Source organism: Neophocaena asiaeorientalis, unplaced genomic scaffold, assembly GCF_003031525.2.
Source record: "Neophocaena asiaeorientalis asiaeorientalis breed wild unplaced genomic scaffold, Neophocaena_asiaeorientalis_V1.1 scaffold15, whole genome shotgun sequence".
Lineage (NCBI taxonomy): Eukaryota > Metazoa > Chordata > Mammalia > Artiodactyla > Phocoenidae > Neophocaena > Neophocaena asiaeorientalis.
The window spans coordinates 1,706,539-1,734,292 of record NW_020185328.1 but is presented as its reverse complement, the minus strand read 5'-3'; the positions used below and the strand labels follow the sequence as shown (position 1 = coordinate 1,734,292).

Below are 27,754 nucleotides of genomic sequence, written 5' to 3'. Positions count from 1 at the left end.
ATGGTGAGTTTCTAAAAGAATGTTAAAGTTGTCAGCTGGTATAGTAAGTATCTTGTCTGTTTCCAGGGGACTCCTTTGGTCAGTACCATGTCTGTGCTGGCAAACAACTGAGGCTAAATAAAGGAGTGTGGAAATATGAATGAAATAGTGCTATTTACTATCTGAGTGCAGCACACGTACCAATGAGCAGGAAGGTGATGTGGATATCAGGAAGGCATTAGTAACAAGCAAAGATATGAAAGGGGTTCATCTGCAGCAAATCAAAAGAACATAACTGAAGCCCTCAGCCTGGTCGGAATTGGGCCCTGAATGGAGCCTATAAGGTGACCAGAGAGAGTTAGAAGTGCTATAATATGCTTCCATAACACTCCATACTTCTCCAATCATAGCACTTACAAAATTTTATTGAAGAGTTTGTTAGTTTCTTGTTATTCTTGCAGAGTTACAAGATGTGTGAAGACAGAGATGGCTCATCCATGCCTGCTCCATAGACAATGTGTAATAGATATTTTTAAAAATAAATAAGTGAATGAATAAATGAATGGGGGTAAAAATGAGGGCACAGAAGTGGAAGAGGGAGGTAGGCACCAGAGAATGTTGCCTGGTTCCAGTGGGGTGACCCGGATCAGCACAGGCCTGATGCTAGCCACTCCCACACAACTCCTTTCTTTCTAATCCACTTCTCATTCTCTTTGGGAAGGATTGAGGTCTCTGGAAAATAGCCAAAAAGCAATTAAGGGAGCGGCCAGCCCAAATTAATGCTCAAGCATCAGGAGTGTCTGAGCACTGAAAGCCACTTCTATTCACACTCTCTCAGATCAAGGGGTGAGAAAGGGTTCCCAAAGCCATAACTCGTTTTAGGTGGATTTAGAAGGCATATAAAGGCCCCTGGCTGAGGACTTGCCTCCTCATTCCACAACTGGTGCCAGCACTCTCAATCCTCCACTGAGAGAAAATGTCCATCCAGTAAGTATCTCTGGGAGATTATTTTTTTAATTCCTTAGTGTGTTGATGGTAAATGGTCTATTTCAAGAGCTCCTGAAGAGGATTGATGACCCCTTTAGGGAAGGCCTTGGCTCATGGTTGGGGAGTTTCTTCCTATTTATGTATTGAAGCAAATATCTAGAATTCAGGTCTAAATTACAGTGGGGTTTGTGTGGCTTGGAATGGGCCTTGGAAGTAGTAGTGAGCATGAAGATTTCAATGAGGCAGACCTGGGTTCCACTTCTTGCCCAGCCATTTCCTAGCTGTGTGATTTTGGGCAAATTACTTTTTGAAGTCTTGGCTTTTCCGTATATAGAATGAGAAGTACTTACCCCCATTATGGTGTTGTGAGATTTAAATGAACAAATAGCATACAAAGTCCTTTTTATAGTATGTGGCACATGGTAAGTGCTTAATAAAAAATAACTATCATAATTAGGCAGTCTGGTCAGAGCTCTCACTCTAAGAAGTTATAACATGGAGCCAAAGTGAGAAGGGAGAAAATAATCAAAAATATAAGACCTAAATCTCCTTGTCTGACTATATTTAACACGTACTGTAGCTCTTGGAGACTGGTGATGAAGTGAGATGATGGGAAGAAGTGATGGTATAATATGGGTGAATAACAAAGGATGACAAACTGACCCCCAAACCTGTGGTCTCCCAGTGCATAAGAGAGAGAGGAATGAGACTGTCTGGAAGGCAAGAGAATAAATGATGCAGTAAAAGCTGAGGGTAGGGACAGGGCAGGCTAATTCTGCAGGAAGGACTCGGTCAGGAAGAGAAATGACAATGGCGGGATTTTTTGACTTGTCTTCAGAAATATGGGAAAACTACAGAGGGCAAGCAAGTCCACTGTGGCATTAAAAGGGAGGTCATTTTCTCCTTCAACAAAGGACGAGCACTGACCTGGGCCCCTTTGCCAACCTGATACATTTCTACCACCACACCACACCAAAACACTGTGTGCTCCCAGCCCAGGCTAGACTGGCAGTATGCACCACCATTGAGTAGAGAGCATCTTTTCTCCTGGAGCTCTGCCTCTGTCTCCGTGGACTTCCTGAGATTCCACATGAGCTTCCTCCTCATTATTACACCATTTCAGAGTCGAACATCCTGCTGGTGGTTACAAGAAACTGTTTGAAACTGTGGAGGAACTGTCCTCACCGCTCACAGCTCATGTTACAGGTTGGTCTCACCTATCTTGAAGCCATCTTCTCTTTTCTGTCTCAATCTCTCTTCTCTGTTCTCTTATTCACTGGCATCTCTCAGTACGGGCTCCCCCTGTGGGCTACAGAGAGAGGAATCTGGACATTTGGGCTTTTTATACTAAGAACCCATTTCCTCTTTTCTTTACTTCTCTAATATAGAAAAATGCTACCTAACTGGAATTCCTTAACAACTGGGACTATACCTTTGTCATCTTTAAGCTGTCAGTGCCTAGCTCAGTGCCTGGCACATAGAAAATGTCCTGTAAATGTCTGTTCTATCAGTTGCAGAATAAATGAAGGCCTGGTGACAAGCATCTGGGAATATGACAATAAAGGGTGGTAGGTTTCATGCCCATTATATCAGAAGTCTTGGTTCTGGAGTCAGGCAGATGTAGATGCTAATTGTAGCTCTATTATTTTACTATCTGTGAATCCTTCAACAAGTTACTTAAACTTTCTGAGTCTCAATTCATTCACCTACCATAAACCAAATTTTACCTCATCGAGATGTTGTGAAGATTAAATGAGATAATGTAAATCGAAAGATTCACACAGTATCCAACACAAAGTTATCACTAGATGGTTGTTATTATTACTACTGCTATCATTATCCAAAGTCACCACATGACCCACATAGCATCCTTGCTTAGACATGGTGTTATAGGAAGATCCAAAGCCTGGGCAGGTCTCTTTCCTCCCAATTGTCTCTTATGCAAAATAGAAGGAATGAGCCCGGTGCTCTTTCTCAACTAGATTCTGATGCTAACAATCTAGGTTCTAGCAATCAAATTAATGCTGTGCCTTTTAGTTAAGCCATGCCTTCTTTTCAAATTTTTATCAGAAATATACATCCTTGTAAAGTGGGCTGCTGAAATTGAGCTATATGAAATAATACATTTGTGTCTTTTTTTAATGGCAAGGATTATAAAAACACTGCCAAATGCTGCACTTTTCAAAGGATCAAAGGGCACAAACCTAACTGTTTAGACTGAACAGACTTAAGGCCTTTCTTGTGTGCCCCTCATTTTGCAGAGAAGGACACGGAGGCCTAGAGATGGCACATAGCAAATCCTGAACCAGAATTCAGGTCTCTGACAGCCCTTTGCACTTTCTGCTACAGCAGGTTGACCTTTATCTGGACAGTAGCCCATATTCTCAAAGGAATATAGGTCTATATTTTAAGAAGCCAGTATTCTTGTTGTTTCATTTAAACAGTTTGTTCTGTAGACAAATCTTTGTTTAGTATCTAGATCCCTGCTTCTAATCCATCCCTCCTATATATCAAGAAATTTGAAATTTTTCTTAAAAGTGAGACAGTAAAAAGGCAAATGTATTGGTAGCTGGGGAAATCTGTTAGATGGAGAATCCCATTCCATTCGAGATACTTTTCCCTGTCTCCTTCCAACCCTTTATCTAAACTCTGAGATGTTGCCACATTTCCTACCACTTGGTCTCCTAGTGAAAGGAGAGTAGGCCAGCAGGCATTTCCTGAGAGCTACCCCCCATGAGAACTGGGAATGGAAATGACTGCCAGCTTTAGAAGTAAGAGGCTGCCCAATCTGGCTGCTTAGATAATCACTGCTCTTTACCTGGGTGAGAAGGGCAGGGGTAAGAAGCAATGTTCTGAGTCTTGCCTTCATCACAGGCAGGATCCCCCTCTGGCTGACCGGCAGTCTCCTTCGATGTGGGCCAGGACTCTTTGAAGTTGGATCTGAGCCATTTTACCACCTGTTTGATGGGCAAGCTCTCCTGCACAAGTTTGACTTTAAAGAAGGACACGTCACATACCACAGAAGGTAAAGAACACTAGGGCCCACTCCTCCTAGGGTTCGGACCTATCTCAGCTCCTCCCTCCATGTACTTTTCAACCTCCTGAACCCAAGAGGAGACTTTTATGCTCGCCTCCACTCAGAATCCTCCTGGGCCAGTGAGTCTGTATGGACACCTCGGAGATGTACTATGGGATAAAGAAGCAGCTAAGAACTAGGGCTTTGGGGTCTGACATGCCTGGCTTCAAATCCCATATGCCCTACATACGATTTTCCTAGGTGGGTGCCCTTTGGCAAGATGTTAATCTCTAATTCTTTGTTTTGTCATCTATAAAAATGGGAGAAATAAGAGAATTTACTTCAGGGTTTATTACAAGGATTAAATGAGAACATCGTTCCTAGCCCATAGGAAGCATTTAATAATAATAATAGTTATTATTATTAAACCATGGGTCTCTTGATGTCTTTCCTTTTTTATAATCAGAAAGGCCAATGGGAAGGAGGGAGGGGTGTCACAAAGGGGGCAAGGACCAAATATGTCATAATAATACAAGAAAGAGAAGTTTTCTAAAAACAGAAGATAGTTGCTAAAAGGCTTGAAGCCCGAAGCCATCACTACAATTTCATTACAAAGATTCATTAACACCACAATAAATAGTTTGTCTTATGCCTTAATATTCAGGCCTGTTAGCAGCTTTGTTGATCACCACAGATTTCAGGCATTCTGAAGAGACATCAAAAGAAAGAATAAATGGAGTCTTGAAGTAGTCAGGATAACTTGGACCGTAATAGAAGAGAAACAGATCAGGTCAAGCAGAAATTTAGTTATGAAAGCATATTTTGGAGGTCAGGCAAAGCCTTTATATGCCTTCTAAAGACCTTGGTACTTTTTCCTTTTTATGAAGGTGCAAAATCAGATTTTAATTGGCTCTCCACATGAGAAATCCTAGGCAACGTACGCCATCTAGTCTGGGAGATATGGTTCAGGAGGTCTGCCTGTGCAAGAGACCAGATTCAAGAATATCTACTTTTAAAAGTAGCAAAATAAATTTTTAAATTGAAGAAAAACATAAGAGGGACATGAGGAAGATTGAAAGGAATATAATTCAGCGTAACATGTTCTATACTTCCCCGCTCAGTGTAGATTGTTGAATTATAGGCTACAGGAAGTCAGAGGTCCAATGTGAACTACCCATGGGGCTGCATAGTGTGATATGGAACAGGCATGTTTTCTGGCTCTGGCCACATATGCCGATCACTTCATTTCTCTGAACCTTGATTTCCTCATATGTCACTGTGAAGTTTATAAGACACAAATTTAAGCTCGTGGCACATTGTCTCTTCCTCCTTCTGTCACCCCAAGAAAGTTACGAGACTCTTCATTCTTCATGTTGTGGATTTATGATTCTGACTTTAGGAGGTCACATAGAATGACCATTCTAAGCTCCCCATGGACTACACTAATTGCCCTTGTCTGTGACCCTTTCCCGTGTCTCAATGTCCTTCAGGTTCATCCGCACTGATGCTTACGTACGGGCAATGACTGAGAAAAGGATCGTCATAACAGAATTTGGCACCTGTGCTTTCCCAGACCCCTGCAAGAATATATTTTCCAGGTTACTGAAACCCAACTGCATGTTATTAAAGACATTTTACATTAGCCCTTTTTCTCTCATGGCTTGAAAGTTACTGGACTGAAAAATCCATTTGCTTCTGCAGGTTTTTTTCTTACTTTCGAGGAGTGGAGGTTACTGACAATGCCCTTGTTAATATCTACCCCGTGGGGGAAGATTACTATGCCTGCACAGAGACCAACTTCATTACAAAAATTAATCCCGAAACCTTGGAGACAATTAAGCAGGTAGGACACAGTGCTCACACCATATTGCTCAGGAATTTAGAATTTGCAATTTAGAATTAAATCAGCTGTGCATTTGGGTTTGAAGAATATGAGAGCCAGATAGATTAAGTTTCAAATCCCTGCTTTGTCATCAACTACTAGCAATGTGACATAGGGCAAACTTTGTTTCTCCATCTGCGAAATTTTAAACATTTATTATGTGGATTGGAGGAAAACCGTATAAAATGCCTAACATATTTATTTGTGACACACATATTTATTGAGTCCCTTCCATGTACCAGAACTTATGCTAGATGCAAAAGATATACCAATGAGTAAGACAACATGGTCCCTGCTCTTCATGGTTTTTATAGACTAGCATGGAACTGGCACATTTAATATTGAAAACCCTACCATTCATTGTTCTAGGAAAGTGTGTTGTACCAACTTGCCCCTTCTTATAGACACTTCTTGTTAGAAATAAAGCCATATCTTAAATGAAAAAGCATAGAGAAACATGTCAGCAGTATTAAAAAGTGATAAATTTTGATGAGAACTTAGGCAATCTTGGTGCAGCATTTGATAAGATAGATCTACATTTTCAACCAATATTTATTAAGATGTAACTATTTGCAAGGCATTGTTCTTGTCTTCAGAAAGCTTAACACCTAGGTGGAGAAATCAAATAAATACATTACTTAACTATAATAGGACACAGAATGTGAGGACTCTTTTTCACAGAGGGAAAACCTTCTATGAAAGAACAAAGATTGCTTCTGGTAGTAGTTGGTGGATGTGAAGTGGGGCAGATCAAGGAAGGTTTAAAAGTCTTGCATTTGAGTTAGAAGTTAAAGGGAAGGCACAACTTCATTGATTTTGGAGAAAGAACATTTCATATACAGGGAGTACCATGATCAGCTGTATAGAGGTGGGAAACTGGAGGATAAAGAATAATTTATTTGGCTAGATTTGCAGTATTTCTCAATGGAGGTGGCAGTGGCGTTGGGCCGGTAGTACTTCATCATTGTGGGGACTGTCCCACCCACTGCAGAGGTTTGGTATCCCTGATTCCACCTACTAAACACCAGACATGTCCTCAATCATTGTACAAACTCCAAATGCTCACCAACATTTCCAGCTCTCCCCCTAGGGGGCAATAGCACTCCCAGGTGAGAACTAGTGATCTAAAGCATGCCACGTCAAGGGGAATAGTGAAACACAGGGTAGGGTGAAACTAGAAGTTTGAATAATGGACAAAAATTTGGAATAAGTCATTTAGCTGATGGGAAGCTACTCAAAGTTTTTGTTCAGGGAAGTGGTATAAGCAGAGCCGTACTTTAGGTTATTTAATCTGGAAGCCACATGTAAGCTGTATGGGAGGACAAAAGAGATAAGGGATAGATAGGAGACCAGTTAAGTGGAATAGAAGACCAGAACTAGATATTCAGTGTAGTAGGAATAGAAAGGAAAAGGAGTCCCAACAATGGGTCTCAATATCACAAGCTGATTTATAATCCCCAACAGACTATTTAATAAGGCTTAACATATTCTCGATAGCTCTTTCTTAGTTTAGATGTATGTTTGAAACCACGTATGAGTGTGTGTGTGTAGATCATTTAGAGAAATACTGAAGCTGAGTTTCTAAACCATCCATTTGACTTTGACAGTGCATCCAATTACCACAGTAATTTAATTGGAAGTGTGAAGTTCATGGTATGGCTCCAGAATAGACTTTATTAGGAGTCAGGTTTCATTGTGAGCAGCACTATACCCTGACTTCGTATAAAAATGTAGTTTTAAAATTTTGAGTGTTTTTTTGTTGTTTTACTATTACTGAAATAGACTCCTAACAAGTTCCTTTGCCTCCAGCCCGATTCCCTTAAATACAGCTTCCTTAATTCAGTAGAAGCAATTTTCTTTTCTAAAATGCAAGTATAAATGTGTTATTCCAATTAGTGCACCCATAGTTTCCAAGATAAAGTTAAAAGCACAGACCTTTGTGGCTGGCCCATTTTATTTCTCCTCTTCCATGTGTGAGTATCACCACAGCCATGCTGAATGACTAATAATCCCCAAGCAGCATTCACGTTTTGCAACTCTATGCCTTTACATTAGGGTTCCTACTCCCTAGAACACACTGTCATCCTTCTCCATCTGGTAAATTTTACTCATCTTTCAAGCATGTGTTGGAGTCATTGCCTTTGGGAAGCCCTGCCTAATCCCCTAGTCTGGGTTAGATGGCCTTTCTTTACAGATATCATTTTGCACCTACTGCACTGTATACCAGTTTATTGGTCTAATACAGTGCTATTAAATGGAACTTTCTACAACGATGGAAATGTTCTATGTCTTCATTGTCCAAGTGCTATTGAGCACTTGAATGTGGCTAATGTGACTGAGGAACTGAATTTGAAGTTCTATCTAATTATGGTTAACTTACATTTAAATTGCTATATGTGGCTACCATAGTGGACAGTGCAAATCTAGACTGAAGTTCTTGAAAGCAAGGGCCATCTCTGTTTTCCTAGACCCTGACACAGCACCTGGCATATAATAGAAGCTCAAGGAATACTTGATGAATGACTGAATGACTGAATGAATGTCTTGCCTTTTATTTATATGAGGGTGCTAAAAACTCCCTATGCTTTAGAACATACTCTCCTAATCACATAGAAAGAATCTTGGTTAGACAAATATATGCTCCATCGACTATTCATTCAATAAATCTTTATTGAGCAGGTTCCAGGTAGAAATTCTAGTGCTCTACATCCTTAGATAAGTCATTTGATCTCTCTGACACCTCAAGTTCTTCTTATGTAAACTGAGAGGTTTGTGGTAGATTAGTGGTTTTGAATTTTTTATGAGAATCCAAAACGAATTAAAGCACTGAATCCTATCTTCAAAAAGTTTCCATTAACTCCAGGAATTCACGGTTCCCCTGAAGTCTATTTAGGTTAAGACTTTCTATACTAGATGAATCCTGAAGTTACTTTCAGTTCCAAATTCATTCTGTATGTAAGATACTGGATTTGGTATTTAGGTTGTATCATAAAAAATTGCCATTTTTATAAAATGAAAATTATTGACTATCAGCATACAATTCAATGTAATTCAATAAGGGGAATGTAAAGAAGTTTCAGGATTCAAATTCGTCACTGTTTGAAGACAAACTGCATGTGCAAAAGGAAAGTAACCAACCAGAGTAATATATGGCCTACATCAATTGAAAAGCTCAATCAGGGAGAACTTGAAGATTTCAGAGGCATGAGGGGTCAGCATGGGGGTCAGAGGAGAGCTCAGCACTAAAGATGGGACTTCTACAGACTTAAAAGAGGGTAAGACCCAGAGAGATGGAAGGAAAGAGAAAGCACGCTTAGGGTGAGGGTGCAAGTGGTAACGGTGAGGTCAGACTGAGGAACCAAAGGTGTAATACGATCTTCCTCTTAACATGGGTGACGTTTGTTCTCCTTCCATAGGTTGATCTTTGCAACTATGTCTCGGTCAATGGAGCCACTGCTCACCCCCACATTGAAAATGATGGGACTGTTTACAATATTGGTAATTGCTTTGGGAAAAATTTTTCAATTGCCTACAATATTGTAAAGATCCCTCCACTACAAGCAGGTCAGTTTACCACTTTGACTCTTTTTAAAACAAGTATCTAGGGGCTTCCCTGGTGGCACAGTGGTTGAGAGTCCGCCTGCTAAAAAAAAAAAAAAAAAAAAAAAAAAAACCAAGTATCTATAACATGAGAAAGTTACTGGAAATACAGGGTGTCAGATCAGAAATATCAGGATAGCACTATATGGACAGTTAAATTACTCTCAGATTTTAGGACAACTGCCCCTCACCCTTACCCTACCAGGGGACCAATGCCAAAGAGCACCATAGCAGGAAATGACATCTTCAAAAATAAGTTGCCGTGTTCTATTCTACAGTGTTTCAAAGATGTAGTGTATATGTGACTTTGATCATATAAGATTTAGATTCGAATCCAGCAAATATTTATTGAGCACTTATCCATGTGCCAGACAAAATTAAGATTTTAAACAAACATGTGTATGTGTAATAGGATACACACATGTATATGAAAGTGTAGTAAGTATTTTGTGTGTATTTAATTCCCAAAACTAAAAACATAACCTTTTAACTCATATACTATAGAGAAAGAATATTAAAACAGAAGAGAGTACGCTTTAGAATTCTCCATTCATCCTCCATTCATTGCCAGAAATTTGATAACGATCTTGATAATAGAATTATTTGAGTATATATGGATTTTTACATACAAATCTTGAGCCCCACCTGAGGTAGACTGAATGAGTAATTCTAGGGGTGAGCCCATAGTCAGTATTTTCAGAAGCTTTTTATGTGGTTCTTAATATACACTAAGGTTTGAAGACACTGCCTTAGTAGTAAATAAACTTATATGTGCTTAAGAATTATTGTAAAGGGCTATGGACCCAAAACACATATGCCATAACTTTATAGAAAACTTAAGAGATTGTAAAAGGCACTTTGACCATACTAAAATTTTGCCTTACTCCCTTGACTTAGAACCCACCTCCAGATGTAAGATGTGACTCCACTGTACCCTGTCTGCCACACACTGTTCGAGTATACTTTCCAAATCTGCTGCTATTTGGATTTTCCTGGGTGATTGCAGCTCCGTGTGAAATTTCTCTAAGAAATGCCAGTGACTGAGAAAATGGAAATAAACTCTTTAAAAAATCAAGATCTGAAAATGTATTTCTTTGCTTGCATAAGCTGTTCTAAATGCTTTTTATTTTTAAAAGAAAAATAAAGAGGCTGTTCCACAGCCTTTTGAAACCACTTTATTTCAGACAAGGAAGATCCAATAAGCAAGTCAGAGATCGTTGTACAATTCCCCTGCAGTGACCGATTCAAGCCATCTTACGTCCATAGGTAACTTGAAGGCCTGCTATGAATCTTCAGGAAAACTCAGGTTTAAAGATCTGCTTTGCCTACCTTTGATACCAATCCTGATCATGACATTTTCTTGCAGAAACCTAAATTTAAATGTAGTTAATTTCATGTAGGCACTGTTGATTCATATAACTGAGCGTACCTCATGTGTACATATTTCTCTGTGGTTTGAGAATCAACCCTTCCCACTCACAAGTTTATTTCTGTTTCTGAACAGTTTTGGTTTGACTCCCAACTATATTGTTTTTGTGGAGACACCAGTCAAAATTAACCTGTTCAAGTTCCTTTCTTCATGGAGTCTTTGGGGAGCCAACTACCTGGATTGTTTTGAGTCCAATGAAACCATGGGGGTAAGTCTTACATTTATTTGTCAGCTTTATGGTTCTGAAGAATATGTCTTTCATAATGCACACTTTTTTTTCTTTTTAAATGCATCAAAATATTCTCTTTACTTTTCAAGGTTTGGCTTCATATTGCTGACAAAAAAAGAAAAAAGTATATCAATAATAAATACAGGACGTCTCCTTTTAACCTCTTCCATCACATCAATACCTATGAAGACAGTGAGTTTCTGGTTGTGGATCTCTGTTGCTGGAAAGGGTAAGAAAGGACATTGGATAAATGTTACATCTCCAGATGTTCCTGGAAATTAGGGTTTTTTTCGGAGATGCCGCTCTCAGTATTTAATCTGAATTACATCTAAAAAAGCAAGAAGAATGCTTAAGTCACAAAATATGATTAAAAAGGCTGTAGGGAGTTTAGATAATCAGAAACACTAACTGAACCTCAAAACTATGGTTAATGGTTGAAAACTGATCAGGTCCATGAACCAGACCTGAAAATAAAAGATTCTGTGACTTGATGAGTAAACTTAAGCTTAATTTCACTCAAACTTAACAAGATCCTTTGGGGAGCCTAGAACTCCTAGTTCTAGTCTGGGTTTGGGAAAAAGAGATATGCTTTCTTCAAAACAGCAGGTCGCTAAAAAAGACAGTAGCCCCTGAAGACACAGACAGAATGGTGATAGAGAAACAGAGCAGAATGTTTTAAAGGCTGTTGTTATTTAAACATATCCATGAGCAGGATTCTTTTCTCCACCCAGAGTGGGCAGGAGAAATGGCTCCAGGATTCCTGAGTCTTTAGCAGGTTCTGGGTTGGGGTCTGAAGAATAGGGAGGCACTTGTGCTTTTAAAAGGCATGAAGCATGTCTCTAAATTATTTGTAATTGGCTGTCCTCATGTTTGACTTCTTATTTTTGCAGATTTGAATTTGTTTATAATTACTTATATTTAGCCAATTTACGTGAGAACTGGGAAGAGGTGAAAAGAAATGCCAGAAAGGCTCCCCAGCCTGAAGTTAGGAGATATGTACTTCCTTTGAATACTGACAAGGTAACCACCCTCTACATAGATTTCAGATCTAACCAGAATGTTTCATCTCACTCAGGATTTTTTCTCCTGCTGTGTGTTTATACGTAAAGTCTTGAAATTTCAGAGCTGGAAGGAACTTTAAAAATTAATTCCACTTCCCTCATTTTATAAGCGAGGAAACTGAAGCTCAGAAGAGTCACATGACTCAGCAAAATCCAACTGTGGTGGAGTCAAAACGAAAACTAGGTTTTGACTCTAAACCTGTTGTTCTTCTATTTACAAAATCCTTTCAAAGTGATTGCAATCCAACTGGTTAGAACATAAGCAGAAACAGTGGAATAAGTGGGCAAAAAAGCTTAAAAAAAAGTAGGTTGGCAGTCTTTGAAGGCTTTCAGGCCAAAAGGTTTGTGCTTTATTTGACAGGTGATGGGGAGATAGTCAAGGTTTTGAACAGAAGAAAGCCATATTCAGAGCTGGTTCACTGGGTATCAAGCGTACTGACTACTCTAGTTGTCCCTGCTACTAAATGTCCGGCTTCCCTGAGCAAGTCACTCAGTGAGCAAGTTCCCCTACAGTTCGGTTGCCTGCTCAGAAACCTAAGTAAATTGGACTAAATAATAACTAAGGTTATTTGCAGCTTTGATTTTCTAAAATAAGGCTGTGTTGTGTGTAAGTAGTATTGGAAGTAAAGAAAGGATGATGATAAGGGACCTGGGATTGGAGACAATGAAAATCACTCAGGTGATAGAAAAATGTAGTGGTAGTAGGAACAGACAAACCGACAAAAGTGAGAGTTCCTACAGGTAGAATTAAAAGGATCTTACATTTGATTGGATGGTAGAATGAATTAAGTCTTAGACATGCAAAAGACCATAGAGATCCTTTAAGCCTATGTGTCTAGAGTGTTGATACCTTTGGAAATAGGAAATGTAATAGGCAGAGCAGGTTTGGAGATAAACCTGAATTGTAGAACTATGAGGAAGTGGGGAGAATGAGTAAAAGGGCTGACTTCAAGACAGACCCAGGTTGACCAGGGCTTCCAGCATTCTAGCTGTTTGATTCGCGGCAAGACATTTAATCTTTTTAAATCCCCTTTTCTTTATCTATATCCACCATACAGGATTTTTGTGATCAATAAACGAGGTGACATATGTCAATCACTGAATATAGTCCCTCACACAAAGTAAGTGTTAAATAATATTGATTATAATCATCATCAACAGCAAAATCAGCATCAACAACATTTTCGTGAAGACATCTTGTAGGCTTTCATATGGAAGTGCAGGTCCTTGTGACACAAAGTAGGGTCAGAAGAAAAGAGCTGATAGTTATTGGAATTGAAATGACGATCAAATATATGAAGATAGATAAGACCGCTAGCAGGAAAAATTCATACTTTAGAGTGTTTTAAAAGAAACATACAAATTTGTTTATTTTAAAAATGATGAACTTGATAGCCATAACATGCTGAAAGAAAAGAAAAGATGGCCAAGCACAAAAGTTGGGGAAACACCCATGTGCAGAAAGTGGTAAGAAAAGAGGAGTCAGAAAAAGAAAGAGAAAAAAGTCACCAAAGGGCCCTAGTTACAGCTAAGAGGATAATGCCACATGATAAGGCAAGAGAAGGGTTTCACTGGTGCCCACTGCTGTATACAGACAAGTTGAAAAGAATGAAGATGAAGAGCCAAAAACCAGATCTAGTGATCTCCAGGGGAGTAGGGAGAGAGGCAGAAATCAGGTTTCAAGGCAATAAAGGTGAGCAATTGATGAGAATGTGGGAGCAATTACTATAGCCTGCACTTTTAAAAGTTTGAAGAGAAAAATAAGTCATAAATTAGGGAAATAAGAGATAAACAGATTGAAGGAAGGAGAGGAAAGAGTATGAGTGAAGTTTCCAGTTTAGTGATTAATATAACAGTGATATCTTTAAAATATACCTTTATTGTTTTTGAATAGGCAGTGAATTTAAATGGTCAAAAACTCAAAATGATCTAAAAAGGTACACACTGGAAGTGTCGCTCCAACCTCTCTCTGCCTCCATTCCATACCATTCCCCTTCACTTCTGTGTGTAACTTTTAATGTCTTTCCTTTTCCTTTGTTTATGCAAATATAAGAAAATATAAATATATATAATTATTATTTCCCATTTTTACACAAAAAGTAACTTTCTATATCCACATTTTTGTTCCTTGCTTCTTTTCATTTTAAAATATATATTGAAGATCTTGCTTTCTTCAACTGCACGGTATTCTTTTTTGTGAACATACCCAAGTCCCTCACTGCTGAGCAACAGAGTTGTTTCCATTCTTTGGCTGTTACAGATAATGTCACAAGGAATAACTTTGTATGTATGTTATTTTATATATGTGCAGATATAGCAATAGGATAGACTCTCAGAAGTGAAATTGCTGGGTCAGGGGATAAATGCATGTGTTAAAAAAATAGTGAGGGGGAAGAGTGAAAATAAGGAGCTAGTTTGGAAAGCAAAGATAATGTTACACATCTCTTACATTAAAAACCCTAACTTAATGGTGGAAAAAATAAGATACGACAGAGTAAAATCATTAAAGTTACAGTCACATAAGTAATGTGTTCGACATCAACATTTGAACTTACTGAATACATGTATAAATATGTATGTATGCACACATGCCGCTCTCTCATTCCCAAAATCACCATGAAGTGCCTCGAGGCCCCACTTCACAGAATCTCACAAGACCCATCCTCACCTCCCATCTCTTCCCAATCCTGAAAATCTTTCACTATTTCCTTTTAATTCATTGTACATACCAGAAAAATTCCATCTATCCTCTGCTCAGAAGGTTCCTTCCACCTTCTTTCTTTTACCAAAAAATCTGACATTTTCTCTAGGACACTGGTGTCTTCAGCAGCAATTTCCAGGGGTAGCAGTTTCTCCTCCTACAGCGCTTGTACCACTGGGCCTGGGGTTGTCGTACACTTGTTCCACTTCGCTGCTTCCAGACCATTGCTCCTTCCACCCACCCTTAAAATCTTCCAATTTCAAATCTCACTTCAGCTAAGTATATAGCCAAGTGGTATGTCTACATTTACATATATACACCCCTCATTATTATTCTCACCAATTAACCACCACTCCTTCTCCCTTCTGGCTCAGTGTCACACTCCCCTGATCTACTCCTGACTCTCAGTTATTTCAATATACACATCATAGGTGACTCTTCCAACAACTGGCCTCTCAGTTCCATGACGTCTTCCACTGATTTTGTCTTCCGTTCTATCTCAGCCACTCACTCCCCACAGGCATGCAATTGACCTTGCCATTACCTTTGACTGTGCTTCTACCATGACCTTGGTTTCATGCATGACACATTCTCACTACCACCTCTTATCTTTCAAGATTACTTGCCCTACTGCAGTTCCCACCAGGAACCTCCAATCTATTGAACCTATTACCTTCTCATCATCTCTCACTCCCTGGAGGACTTACCTTCCCTCCTTATTCAATAACAATTTCATGGTTAATCATTGTAATCACCCCCTTGAGTAGATCTTCATTTCTCTTCCCTCTTTCTTACTTTATAGAACTTATTTGTCAAAATCATAATCCTAGTTAAATTCAACCCTCCACCCACTCCATGCTTGTACCTCTAAGGGTGAAATTAAGTGCTAAAAACACACAATTGTGTTAATTGGCCCATTTTTAAGTACATGACCACAAACCTTACTGCTACATTTCCCAACTTCACTTTCCTAGTTAAATATTTCACACCCTCCTCTCTTCAACCTTCTAACACCTCCCACCTCCACACTCATATTCAACTGATGGCTCTGCTTCCTATTTTACTGAAACAAATGAAAGAAATCAGAAAAGAACATAGACTCCTGCCACCACATCTACCCACCCACCAGCATCTGTACTCATACCGAATTATCCATCATCCTATTCAGAACTAGTCTTTCCCATCCTTCCTCACCCTCTCCAGGACAACACTCTACAATTCTCCCCCTCTCTCATGTGTCTCGCTCTCCTCCTGTTTTCATTAAATCATGCATATCATGCTATTATTTTGCCCTCTTACAAAATCCTTCTTTTAACTCTTCTTGCCCCCACCACCTATCCCCTCATTCCTCTCTTGAAGACCCCTTAATGTTGGAGGGCACCAGAACTCAGCCCTTTGTTCTATCTTCTATCTGTACGTTTACTCCCTTTGTAAAGACTCATGCTTTAAAGCAGCCTAGAATTTCACTTCCAACTTTCCTTTTAACTCAAGGTTCTTATATGCTACTGCCAATGCCATGTCTTTATTTTGATGTCCAATAAACACTTCAAGTTTAATAAGACAAAACCTAAACTTCTCCTCTTCCCCTACCAAAAATTACCTTCAGTAATCCCCATCTTTGCTGTGACAACTCCAACTTTTAATTATTCGGGCCAAAAACGTTGAAGCCCTTCTTGACTCCTTTCTCAGTTTCATGCCTCTTCCCCACCCCATATCTTAACTATCAGGAAATCCTCTTGGCTCTACCTTGCACTCCTCACTGACTTCAATGCTACTAGCCTAGTCTGAACCATTGTTTTCTTTTGACTGGACTACTACAAGACAAACTGGTTTCCCTGATTTCACTCTTTCATCTCCCGTTTTTTTTTTTTAATTTACATGTATTTTATTTATTTATTTATTTTTGTATCTCTCACATATATATATATATTTTTTTTTATATAGCAGGTTCTTATTAGTCATCCATTTTATACACATCAGTGTATACATGTCAATCTCAATCTCCCAGTTCATCGTACCACCACCCCCACCTGTCGCTGCTTTGGTGGTTTGGTGGTTTGCTGCTTGGTGTCCATACATTTGTTCTCTACTTCTGTGTCTCAATTTCTTCCCTGCAAACCGGTTCATCTGTACCATTTTCTAGGTTCCACATATATGCGTTAATATGCGATATTTGTTTTTCTCTTTCTGACTTAACTTCACTCTGTATGACAGTCTCTAGATCCATCCACGTCTCTACAAATGACCCAATTTCGTTCCTTTTTATGGCTGAGTAATATACCATTGTATATATGTACCACATCTTCTTTATCCATTCGTCTGTTGATGGGCATTTAGGTTGCTTCCACGTCCTGGCTATTGTAAATAGTGCTGCAATGAACATTGGGGTGTATGTGTCTTTTTGAATTATGGTTTTCTCTGGGTATATGCCCAGTAGTGGGATTGCTGGGTCATATGGTAATTCTATTTTTAGCTTTTTAAGGAACCTCCATACTGTTCTCCAAAGTGGCTGTATCAATTTACATTCCCACCAACAGTGCAAGAGGGTTCCCTTTTTTCCACACCCTCTCCAGCATCTGTTGTTTGTAGATTTTCTGATGATGCCCATTCTAACTGGTGTGAGGTGACATCTCATTGTAGTTTTGATTTGCATTTCTCTAATAATTAGGGATGTTGAGCAGCTTTTCTTGTGCTTCTTGGCCATCTGTATGTCTTCTGTGGAGAAATGTCTATTCAGATCTTCTGCCTGTTTTTGGATTGGGTTGTTTGTTTTTTTAATATTGAGCTGCAAAAGTGATCTCGACAGAGCAGTCAGGGTGATTCTTTTAAAAATAAATCAGAGCCTGCCACTGCTCTGCTCAGAACCCTCCAATGACTTCCCATTTCTCACTCACAGAAAAAGACCAAGACCTCACAATGCCCTATCAGTCTTTACCCCTCCACTCTCCTCTCCTGCTCTTCTCCCCCGAGCTCAGTCAGTGCAGCCACACTGGTCTCTTTAATGTTCTTCAAGGACCTTTGGCGTACTCCTACCTCAGGCCTTTGTAGTTTGTTCTCTCTGCTCAAATGCTCTTCCCCAGATACCTGCATTGCTAGCTTCCTTCATCTCCTACAAGTTTTATCCCAAATTTCACCTTTTCAATGAGGCTCACCCTGACCACCTACTAAAATTACAACTCACCTACTCTTCACATTTCTGATTCTCCTTACTCTGCTCTATTCTTTTTCCTCACATTCATGATGTACTAAACACTTTGTCTATTAATTATATTTATATTGTTTATGTTCCCAAATTAGAATGAAAACTTCATGATGACAGGGACTCTGTTCTCTGAAATATCCCAAATGCCTAGAATAGAGTCCATCACAAAACATGTATTTAAGTATTTGATGCAGGTATTACTAAATGAATATGTTCTTTGAAAGAGCTCATGATATTCATTCCTTTCATAAAATAATCTGAAAAATCACGTGGGAGCAATGTGGGTGACAAGAGATCTTAGAAAACACCTGGTCAGTAGTTTTTTAATTTGTTTTCTTTTTTGACAACTTACGAGTATGATTTTGTTTTCAAATAAAATAAAAATATAGCCTAACTATAAAGGAGACAAACACTGTATGGATACCTAGAGGTTGAAGTCTTTGTTGTTCTGCAGAAAAATACTTCTTTTTCCAGAGCCCATCCTCAGAGCTGTAAATTTTCTTCAAGGTCAGTCTCATTTCACTGATAAGAAGACTGAGGGCTTATGAAGTTGTATGACTTTCCCAGTGACACACAGCCAGTGACTGATGTGGACACAGACAGCTTTCCCAGTCATGTTCCTGGGCTCCCCTTTCTAGAGTTTTCTGCACTGCCTCTCCCTACATGTTGACTTAAGAAATGAAGAAAGCAGGAGACAAAACTTGGGAAGACTATATTTATGGCTGCTTGATCTTTCTTTCCTGATCACTGAGGTTTCTGTTATCCTCTTTCTTAGGCTGACACAGGCAAGAATTTAGTCACACTCCCCAACACAACTGCCACTGCAATTCTGTGCAGTGATGAGACCATCTGGCTGGAACCTGAAGTTCTCTTTTCAGGGCCTCGCCAAGGTGAGATGATTTAGGAAAAAACCTCACATGAGAGAGAACAAAATGTTCCATTCAAAGAGATTAACGAGTTTTCCTAAGCACGTGCTCTACTTTGCAGCATTTGAATTTCCTCAGATCAACTACCAGAAGTATGGTGGGAAACCTTACACATACGCATATGGACTTGGCTTGAATCACTTTGTTCCAGACAGGGTAATTAATCCATCTTCCTAATATTCAAACAGTACTTTGAGTCACATGCTAGTCAAGTAGAGCATATTGACTGATTGACTGACTGATTGATTGACTTTTCTTTCTTACAAGCAGCTCTGTAAGCTGAATGTCAAAACTAAAGAAACTTGGGTATGGCAAGAGCCTGATTCCTACCCCTCAGAACCCATCTTTGTTTCTCACCCAGATGCCTTGGAGGAAGATGACGGTAATGAAAGTAATAGATGTGTCTGAACACTCTCTTTTCATTGTAGTTCATATAGTTAGTTAATTAAGAGAGGAGTTATGTTGATTATTCCCTAATGTTCAGAAATAATCCTTTATACTATTGAATGGGACAGCACTAAAGAATTTAAACTTATTTGAAAATAAGTTTTATCTTATGGTCAGGTTTCATTTGGTACTGTTGGAAAAATGCTAAAGCACCATCTGGTGTCACGATGGAACATCAATGTCTGCTCTAGATGAAGGAGAGGAGGAAGAAGGAGCAGCATGCGGTCTAGGTTTTTGCCTTTCCTGACCTAGATACATTTCTGAAAAGGGATAGAGTTCTAAGGAGGGAAACTGAGTATTCTAACAGATCCAAGAGAATGAGGATGAGGCTTTGTGTTTCTAGTTTTGGTTTTTCCTTTCAGTAAGCTGGGGCTAGAAAGGGATCCAGAGCAACAGCCTATAAAACAGCAACTCAGTTACAAAGAGTCATCTTAGTTAACTATTGATTATCCGGGACAAGGAGGTAGGTTATCCTCTCTGGGATTAAAATATGGAAAACCACAGAGAAATGAATAAAATAAAGAATTGTAGAGCTGTTTTACACTAAGTGATTTTACATATACAGCCTTTCCAGTCAAAACCGCAAAAAGTTTGTTCTTATTTTGTTTGAAGGAAGTAAGCTTCCAGCTAGGTCTTGGAAATTATAGAAATAATATACCTTACCATTTTCAAAGTCTTTTTTTTTTGGCCACACCGCTCAGCTTGCGGGATCCTAGTTACCCGACCAGGGATCGAATCCGCTTCCTCAGCAGTGAAAGCGCGGAGTCCTAACAACTGAACCACCAGGGAATTCCCAGAGTCTTTTAATATACATTTTTCACTTGATTGTCACAACATTTTTTTTTTTTGCAGTAGGTAGAACAGGTGTTAAATCGTATGATACAGATAAAAACACAGAAACATTCATTAAATAAGAGTTTAATGAATACTTACTATGTTCTAATCATTGCAGTAGGCTATTGGGATACAACAGTGGGCAAGACAGATAGAGTCACTCCCTTCTTAGAGCTTATAGTCCAGGGGACATGAAAAATTTTAAATCCCTTTCAGGGTTACCACACAGCCAGGTGGTAGAAGAGTCAGAGCAAGATATCAAGGCATCTGGTTTTCTTTATTTGTCAATGTAATGCTTCCTTGCTTCCTGTATTATTTCAGTGACACTTAATCTATTGCTATGGGCTTTTCTTTTTTAATTCAACATTGCCTTATTAACTTCTGATTAACAGGTGTAGTTCTGAGTGTGGTGGTGAGCCCTGGGGCAGGTCAAAAGCCCGCTTATCTCCTAATTCTGAATGCCAAGGATCTGAGTGAAGTTGCCAGGGCTGAAGTGGAGATTAACATCCCTGTCACATTTCATGGACTGTTCAAAAAATCCTGAGCACATTCTAGCCTAATATGTTTCTGGTGACAAAACCCAGAACAACATAGTCAGGTCTGCAGTGAAATTCTGTTCAGTTCTAGCCTGCTGTATATGAGTTTTAACTTGCAGATGCACACAATTTTGCAGTGTTTTACAGAACGCACAGAGTTGAGTAAGCAATTCCTTTTAAAAAAAGTGCATATTTAGGTAATCATACGTTCTCTGTGAGACAGACACATCATAACTAAAAACTCTTTATATATTTACAATCAAAGAGCAAATGAATGTGGATTTATTAAACTGTTTTTTATTCCTATTATAAAAGTGTATTTTAGGTACCTATCTGCTCCAATTATTTTTTAACACTTAAAAGCCAGTCCTCTACACCTGATTTGTATGGGGCTTTGCCAAGTCAAAGCAGTATCTTGCAAAAAGGCTTAATTATTACATGTCAAACCAAACTTTTTCTCAAACCAGGGACTATCATCTAAGACAATCATTGTAATTGTATGCATATATATATTATTGTTCAAAGATTCTCAAGTTTTATAAACTTTAACATTTCCATTTAATATAAGCAATTACTACTATTTCTGATTTTACAATGAGGAAACCTATCTCTAATCCACTGAGGGCTCTCAACCAAATAATTTCTCAGAGATTAAGTTATCTATTAAAAGCTTACATAACATCCAAGCAATTACATATAGTAGTGACTGTAATTTTTTTGAAAAACAGAGCATAAAATACTGACAAATATAATTTCTGTTTAAAATCAGAGTATGGGGTAATAATATGTGTGTGGGGGGTTATACTTTGTTGCCTCATCTGCTTAATTATATTTAAGCACTGTGCAATCACCTGAAAGTGAAAAAAGAGAAATATTGTCATTAACTTTCCAATATTAATATATTTTAAGTATTTATGTTTTTAAAATTATTCTCTTCTGAGCTAGATATTGCAAAAAAATGAAGATTGTCAAAAATGTTTATTCTATATCTTAATCCTGGCATCTATATTATGCTCAAAAGTATTACATATCATTGTATTTAAGATGATCAGTATTGTGTTTGACTAAGTAAAAACAGCTTGAAGGAACAGACTGACTAGTGTACTTGATGCATCCATTTGATTTCTTTATTTAGATAAAATGCAAACTCGTTTTTTAAAATTATAAATACTCATTAAAACATACTTTTCAAAGAAAATCTAAAATTACAAGAAAGTGGAAATTATAAAGTAAAATCATACACAGCTGATCTAAGCTCAACTACTGGTCTTTTCCATCATTTTTCCCCCTGTGGATTTTTAATGTAATCATTATTTATTTGTGGGTAATTCCTAGGTAGAGCTAGATATCTCAAAAAATAAAAAGAAAAATGCCAGAAAATAACATGGAATATGTGTTGTTGTTTTTGTCTCTAGACATGGCACATGAACATAGTTCCACAAAGAAGGCTATTTATCCATTTCTTTTAAAAATGAAGAAAATAAATTACTGAATAATTACTAAGTTTTATACTTATTTAAGTCTTTAAATTTTAGAGAATTCCCCAAACTGTCACTTCCTACACTTGCCGATCAGTTCCTGCCTTCTTCCCATTCCTTTTCCATAAGCAAGTCTGGCAATTTGGTGTGCCCACGTCTCCTGTTGCAGGATCCCATTTTGAGCCCTGTGCTCTGTGGAGATCACCACAATGTTAAGAAGGGAGAGAGGCACATCTGACTAAAACATTCTGACAATACCATTTCACCAAAATTGGAATTGTCTATATAATCATTGCTAATATTATACCAAGAAGGCTTAGGAGCTGTTTTCAATTGCAAAGATGGAATTTGAGCTTTAAAAACTTACATTAGAATAAGAGAGATTTAAGTCAGGCAAGAAGGATTAACTTGGAAAGTCAGATTGAAAAAATTAAGTAACCTGGTTTCTAAGAATCAGAGGTATTCATCTAGGGGAATCTAGAGAATCATGTCCCATCCATAAACAAATAAATCTGCTTCAAGGGGAAAATTCAATTGAATTAAGATAAATAAACCTGCTAATAAGTAGTTATTTTTAAAATAAGTTGTTTGAAGTCAACCTTTTTCCATTTGGGACACCTTACATTTGTCATAGCCAAGGAGAAAGGATAATAACATCTTTGACAATATCAAAAAGTAATTAGTAACTGATAACTGCCTCATGGCAGATAATCTAGATAGAGTTCCTATACTACATGCTAAACCAGAAAAGATCAACAGACAGCAAAGCCAGCCTACCTTCCGAATAGGATTAAGAGAAAATATCCCCTAAAGGACCCCCTAGGGAATGCCAAATCTGGTACAATTCAGTCTCAGTGGAAAAACAATCTCTGAAAGACAGGAGAAAAGGAAACTTTACTCATTAAGTGCCTTTTACTTTTACAGAAAAGTGGAAATTACTCCTAATACTATACCCACCATGATACTATAGTCACCATTTTAAAGATGAGGAAAGGGAGGACCAGTTACTTTTCTAATAATAGCAAAACTTAAACTGAAATCTAAACCTATTATTTTTTCCACTAAAAATTTGGTTTCTGATACTTTCTAAAATATTTCTACTAATGTAAAATTTATTTCACCACTATCACACTACTTAGTCATCAAGTCTGGAGGCAAATAAAATCTTTGACTGTTCAGTAATTCTCACTATTGATTAGTGGGCCAAATGCCTCTTGAATAATAGTAACCAAGTAACAAGTATATATTATGCCAGGGATTCCACTGATTTGTCTTTATGTACAGATTTGATGATTCTATTTTGCAGATGAGGAAAGTGAAGCTCAATAAAATTAAATAACTTGGCCAACTTTCCACACAGGATGAAAATCTGATTCCAAACATCATTGGGCACTGTGAACTACTACCTTGAGGTAGTTCACAATTTCAACATTAGATCACTACATTCCTTTTTTTTTTTTTTTTTTTTTTTTTTTTTTTGCGGTACGCGGGCCTCTCCCTGTTGTGGCCTCTCCCGTTGCGGAGCACAGGCTCCGGACGCGCAGGCTCAGCGGCCATGGCTCACGGGCCCAGCCGCTCCGCGGCATGTGGGACCCTCCCGGACCGGGACACGAACCCGTGTCCCCTGCATCAGCAGGCGGACTCTCAACCACTGCGCCACCAGGGAAGCCCCACTACATTCCTTTTGATGACATTTTAAAAAACTAGTTTTCCATTGGTTACTGTGAAAATATAAGTACCATGCAAAAATTAATGTGGAACACAAAATAATAATGACTGTGTCCAATCTGATTCCAATCTTTGAGAAGTTCTGCCATGTCCAAAAGGTACTAGGCTATTAGAACAAATGTATATATTATGTCACTTGGACTTAACTATGTAATAAGCAGAGGTGTTACATATTTCTTTTAGAGTGCCATAAAAAAGTTACTCAGACGTTAAAGTCTTTGTGAAGCTAGAATGTTAGAGAATCTCTGTTCAAGACTCTGGTTTTTAACTTAGTAGGTAAATCTCTAACCTCATAGGACCTAGTCTACAGAGTTGTGACTTAAATAACTTCATAAATTCATCCTCAAAACAAGTCATTTTATATCAGTTCCAACATTAAATTTATATCAAAGAGCTTTACTTATTTAAGAAAAAGAAGAAAGATGGAACAATCATATCCAATAGTTCTATGATTAGTCTGTTTGTGGACATTTCTTGTTCTAATATGTTCATGATATTGTACTAGGTGGATGATAAAATAAGTTTAAGAAGCTACCAACAAAAATCTCAAAACTTGCTGTTTCTCAAGTTTCTTTAACTTGGATTCATCCATATATATATCTTCATCTCCTTCCAGAAGGTGAGCAAAGGGGTATCTCCCATTTACAAGAGCAACCCTTGCAATGGGACATAGGACTAAGAATTCAGGCTCAAATGATCTACCACACTAAAAGAAGAAACATTGCCAAGTGTTAGGGAATTATGTGAATAGTGCATTTGTATTAATGATCAACTAATCCAAGAAGCAATACATTATTGCTGAAGCTATTATAGAGTTGAATAAGTACTTAAAAACCTAGATGTGGAGGCTAAGCTGATGTGAAATGTACAAGAGACTTAAATATTCTTCATAACCATGACTGGTTATGAGTTATTATTTCAGTGGCATAATAGGAAATAGTACTAGACCTGACTTTGATTTGGGGGAGATATTAAGTACCTAACATAGTGCCTAAGACATAGTAGCTACTCAACAAATGGTAGTTAATATTTTTAATCTGGGGTTTCAAAAAACTTAACAGCTTTCTTTGCTACATGATTTTTCATTAATATTTAAAGTATTTTATGGGAATTCCCTGGTGGTGCAGTGGTTAAGTCCGCCTGCCAATGCAGGGGACACAGGTTCGAGCCCTGGTCCTAGAAGATCCCACATGCCACAGAGCAACTAAGGCCATGCACCACAACTACTGAGCCTGCACTCAGAGCCCGCGAGCCACAACTACTGAGCCCGTGTGCCACAACTGCTGAAGCCTGCAAGCCTAGAGCCCATGCTCCACAACAAAATAAGCCACTGCAATGAGAAGCCCACGCACCACAACGAAGGGTAGCCCCTGCTTGCCACAACTAGAGAAAGCCCGCATGCAACAATGAAGACCCAACACAAACAAAAATTAATTAATTAATCAGTTTTTTAAAAAAATAAAATAAAGTATTTTATGATATCCTACATGGGAGAGAATATAAAACAATTCTCAATCTTATACAAGGATAGAGCCATTTTTATTGACACATATCATGAGACGTATGTTCCAAAAACAAGCTAGAATGCTGATAAACATCCAGTGCTTTCAAATTAAGATGTTAAGTGTAATCACCAGGGCAACCACTAATAAGGTAACTAAAAAAATGTACTAAATATTAAAATATACACTAGAAATATTTAACAAAAAAGAACACAAGTGGAGGAAGAAGGAACAAAAAAGACAAAAGATACAGAAAGCAAATGGCAAAATGTCAGACAAAAATCATATCAGCAATTACATTAAATATAAATGGATTAAGCATGCCAATCATAAGGCAGGGATTGGCAGTATGTATTTTTTTTAATGATCTAATTATATGTTATCTACAAGCAACACATTTTAGATTAAAAGGCACAAATAGGTTAAAAAAGGGGATGGAAAAAGATATACTATGCAAAAAGTAAGCAAAAGAGAACTGAAATGGCTATACTAATATCAGAAGAAATAGACTTTAAGACAAAAATTGTTACTAGAGATAAAGACATTTTATAATGATAAAAGGGTAAATTTATAATGCATAAGGGAATTCTATGAACAACTCTATGCCAATAAATTAGGCAACCTAAATGGAATAGACAAATTTCTAGAAAGAAAATAGCAACAAAAATTGACTCAAAAACAAATAGAGGGGCTTCCCTGGTGGCACAGTGGTTGAGAGTCTGCCTGCCAGTGCAGGGGACACGGGTTCGAGCCCTGCTCTCGGGGGATCCCACGTGCAGTGGAGTGACTGGGCCCATGAGCCACAACTACTGAGCCTGCACGTCTGGAGCGTGAGCTCTGCAACAAGAGAGGCCACGATAGTGAGAGGCCCGTGCACCGCGATGAAGAGTGGCCCCCGCTCGCCCCAGCTAGAGAAAGCCCTCGCACAGAGACGAGGACCCAACACAGCCAAAAATAAATTAATTTAAAAAAAAATAGAAAATCTGAATATACCAATAAGAAGTAAAGAGATTGAATTAGTAATTTTAAAACTTCCCCAAAGAAATATCCAGGCCCACACTGCTTCACTCATGAATTGTACCAAACATTTAAAGAAGAATTAATACCAATTATTTGCAGACTTTTTCCAAAAGTGTACATAGAGGAACTACTTCCCAACTCATTCTATGAGGCCAAATTTACCCTGATAACAATATCAGACAAAAAAATCACAAGAAAAGAAAACCACAGACCAATATCACTTATGAATTTACATGAAATATCCTCAGTAAAATACTAACAAACAAAATTCAACAATACATAAACAGGACTCTACACCATGACCAAGTGGGATTTCTCCTAGGAATTTAAGAATTAGCTTAATATCCAAAAATTAATATAATGTACCATATTAATGGAATAGCAGACAAAGCCACATGATCATCTCGATAGATGCAGACAAAGCGTTTTGAAAACATTCAACAATCGTTCATTTTAAAAAATGAAGAAAAAATCACAAATAGAAGGGAACTTCTTCATCCTGATAAAGAGTATCTATGAAAAACCCACAGTTAACATTATACTTTATGATGAAAGATTGAATTTTCTCCCCAAGATTAGGAACAGTATGTCTGCTCTCCCACTACTATCCAACACTGTACTGGAGGTTCTAGCCACAGCAATTAGGCAAAGAAAAGAAATAGAATGTATACAATTGGAAAAGAAGGAAAACAATTTACAGATGACATGATTTGTATGTAAAAAATTCTAAGGAATTCACTTTAAAAAACCTATTAGAACTAATAAACAAGTTCAGCAAAGTTGCAGGATACAAGATCAATATATAAAAATTAGTTGTATTTCTATATACTAGCAATGAACAACCTGAAAATAAAATTAAGATAGCAATTCCATTTACAATAGTATCAAAGAATAAAATATTTAGAAATAAACTTAATAAAACGTTTCAAGGCTTGTACACTGAAACTACAAAACACCATTGAAAGAAATTAAAGAATTCTTAAATAAATGGAAAAAATCCCATTTTCTTGCATTGGAAGATTTAATATTGTTTAAATGGCATTACTACCCAAAATGACCTACAGATTCAATGCAATTTACATCAAAACTCCAGCTGTCTTTAAGCAGAAGTTGACGAGCTGATCCTAAAATTCATAAGGGCATGCAAGAGACCAAAAATAGCCAAAATGATCTTAAAAGAAAGAAAAAATTGAAGGA

The 27,754-nt window shown here is 38.0% G+C and overlaps 1 protein-coding gene across 1 annotated transcript; it reads left to right on the top strand.

Moving 5' to 3' along the window:
* Positions 1-955: 955 nt before the first annotated feature.
* On the top strand, positions 956-21,828 carry RPE65 (retinoid isomerohydrolase RPE65). The gene is made up of 14 exons (XM_024734611.1): positions 956-966; positions 2,090-2,172; positions 3,841-3,991; positions 5,473-5,580; positions 5,684-5,825; positions 9,281-9,428; positions 10,649-10,730; positions 10,969-11,101; positions 11,212-11,351; positions 12,013-12,142; positions 18,862-18,976; positions 19,074-19,168; positions 19,283-19,394; positions 20,686-21,828. Exons 1-14 carry the CDS (start codon positions 956-958, stop codon positions 20,835-20,837), a joined length of 1,602 nt encoding a protein of 533 aa, XP_024590379.1. The 3' UTR covers positions 20,838-21,828.
* The last annotated feature ends 5,926 nt before the right edge of the window (positions 21,829-27,754 follow it).